This window comes from Schistosoma haematobium, chromosome ZW (genome assembly GCF_000699445.3).
Source record: "Schistosoma haematobium chromosome ZW, whole genome shotgun sequence".
NCBI lineage: Eukaryota > Metazoa > Platyhelminthes > Trematoda > Strigeidida > Schistosomatidae > Schistosoma > Schistosoma haematobium.
The window spans coordinates 71057907-71060248 of record NC_067195.1 but is presented as its reverse complement, the minus strand read 5'-3'; the positions used below and the strand labels follow the sequence as shown (position 1 = coordinate 71060248).

The 2342-nt window shown below is 26.7% G+C and overlaps 1 protein-coding gene across 1 annotated transcript; it reads right to left on the bottom strand.

Annotated features, from left to right (window-relative positions):
- Window positions 1-462: 462 nt before the first annotated feature.
- Window positions 463-1724, bottom strand: MS3_00004299 (uncharacterized protein; the record flags this gene model as incomplete). Its single annotated transcript, XM_012943037.2, has 1 exon — window positions 463-1724. One exon carries the CDS (start codon window positions 1722-1724, stop codon window positions 537-539), a length of 1188 nt encoding a protein of 395 aa, XP_012798491.2. The 3' UTR covers window positions 463-536.
- Window positions 1725-2342: the final 618 nt, after the last annotated feature.

Here is a 2342-nt window from a genome sequence, read left to right as displayed (position 1 = left end):
ACCTGCTAAAGTTACTACATTCTGTCGCCCGTAGAAATCGATTCGAAACCGTATGTCATTGATTGTTAAAGTAACTACCTTCTAAAATCGAATATGGAACTTTTCAGATTCTTTTAATGTTATTCAACTTAACATTAAAAACAGAATAATTTTGAAAATGATTGTATACCTGACGTTCGTTGGTAATGTTTTAGAGATACGGCATATTTATAAAGATAAAAAATTAGCATCTTATTTCACTTCTCAAAACGCCATTTCTAATGAGACAAGGTTGCTTAAAGCTAAAATCTCTGCCGAATAACTTATAAGTACGATAGTTGAGGTAGGCCCAGAAGGTTAGATTATGGCTTACCAAGTTCACAACATGCAGTAATATTTCATAAGATTTAATCCATGGTAATAATTTTAATAAACGAGTAACTTGAAACTTCTAAGTAAATTAATTGTAAAATCCGAATACTGTCCAAATTTACAAGCTATATTTAAAAAAACACAGTTAAGTAACGAATCATTAAATTTTTCATCAAATTATAATGTTAGGCTGATGTCTGATTCTCAATACAGTCATTGTCAACATCGACAAATCTTTCAGAATATAAATAAACAGGTCCAAGATGTGCGATAGTTGCACCAGATTTAGAGTCTGGACAAATAAAGGTAACTCCAGCTGGCCATTTAGATGGTGGATACAAATCTGTCACTTCATAATTTTCCTCATATGAATCACCCTCATAACCTGTTCTGTAATATAACTTTGCTGATTCATCGTCTGCATGAAATATTGGCGTAAGTATAGGTTCGACGTAAGCGTCCGCTTTGTAAATCGCTGAAGCATAACGATTATCATTATTAATATTATCATTATTATTATCATCATCATCATAATCATCTTCATAGGTTATGTAATTAAAATCACCGTTTATTCCATTATAGTGTTTCACTGGATCACTACCTTCTGTATCACTTGATTCAATTTTACTATTCATATTTTCATTAGATCCTTTTTCATTTTTTAAAATTGATGATATAATACTAGTTACTGAATCATTTTGTGAATATTGTGACACCATTTTACGTACATCATTTTCATTTTCTATTAATTCATTTTGATATAAACGATTTTCTAATTGACTTTGTAATTCATTATCAATTTCACCAGATTGTGTCCATACAATTGAACCAAGTGATCCATGACTAAATCTTTTATTATCATATAATGATGACATAGATAATGTACCAATTGGATTTAATTCAATTAATTTTCTTTCACTATTTTCACATGCTTGAACAAGTAATCTACACAAAGTTTTAAAATCATCATCATCTTTAATTTTTGTACATTCATAAGCACGTATTTGTTGATTTTTACTAATAATACCTAATACAAGAATATTTTTAATACCTTCTGATATATAAATTATTTCAATTTGTTCATAACTTAAATATAAACGTTTATATGAATTAGTTGGTTTTTTATAAGCTTTTATTCTTAAACCATTTTCTGTTAAATAAATCATACGTTCTTGAGATTGAATAGTTCGTTTTTTATTAATTAATTTCTTCATATATTCTTTATTAAATTCTTCATTTGGTTTTAATGTACGTTGTATAAATAATTTTCCAGGACATTTAAAATAAATTAATTCATGAATATCATAATTGGTTTCTTTGAATGATGGTACCGAATTACTTAATGCATTCTTTTGAATTGATTTACGTGACATGATAATATATATTGACTTTCTTTGATAGGCACAGAATCAGAAGGTAACAAAAAGATGAATAGAATTGATATTACAGTATTTATATATGTATAAATGTAATCACTGAGTATAATATTGTTGCTAATACAAGTAAATCTAGAGTTGATTTGACTAAATATCAATAATGTAACCAATGATTATACTTCAAGAAGTTCAATAGAATATATATAACATATATGTCATAGAATTTATATTTTTTTTAAAAAACAAACGTAGTAATTAATTAAGTAGAAATTCCTTCACCTTTCAATGAATTAAAGTAAATAAACATAAGGAAGTGATGTTAAATTCACCGATATTGAAATAAGTCCTATCACTTTTAGTTTTGTTCTGTTTTTTAATTTTTTATTATTTTTTTTTGATAAATTTTACTGTCTGTCAGTTCATCCAAAAATCATTTCTGTACATAGTTCCACGTATGTATGTATATATATACTTGGAATAATGTATATTAGAGCATAGAAACAGATTGAACGTTAATTACATACACTAAAGTAGGTGACTCATATAAATAGTAAATTGAATGAAGCCAAAAGTTTACACATCTTAATAACTTTGAACCAATTACTATGCATTCTA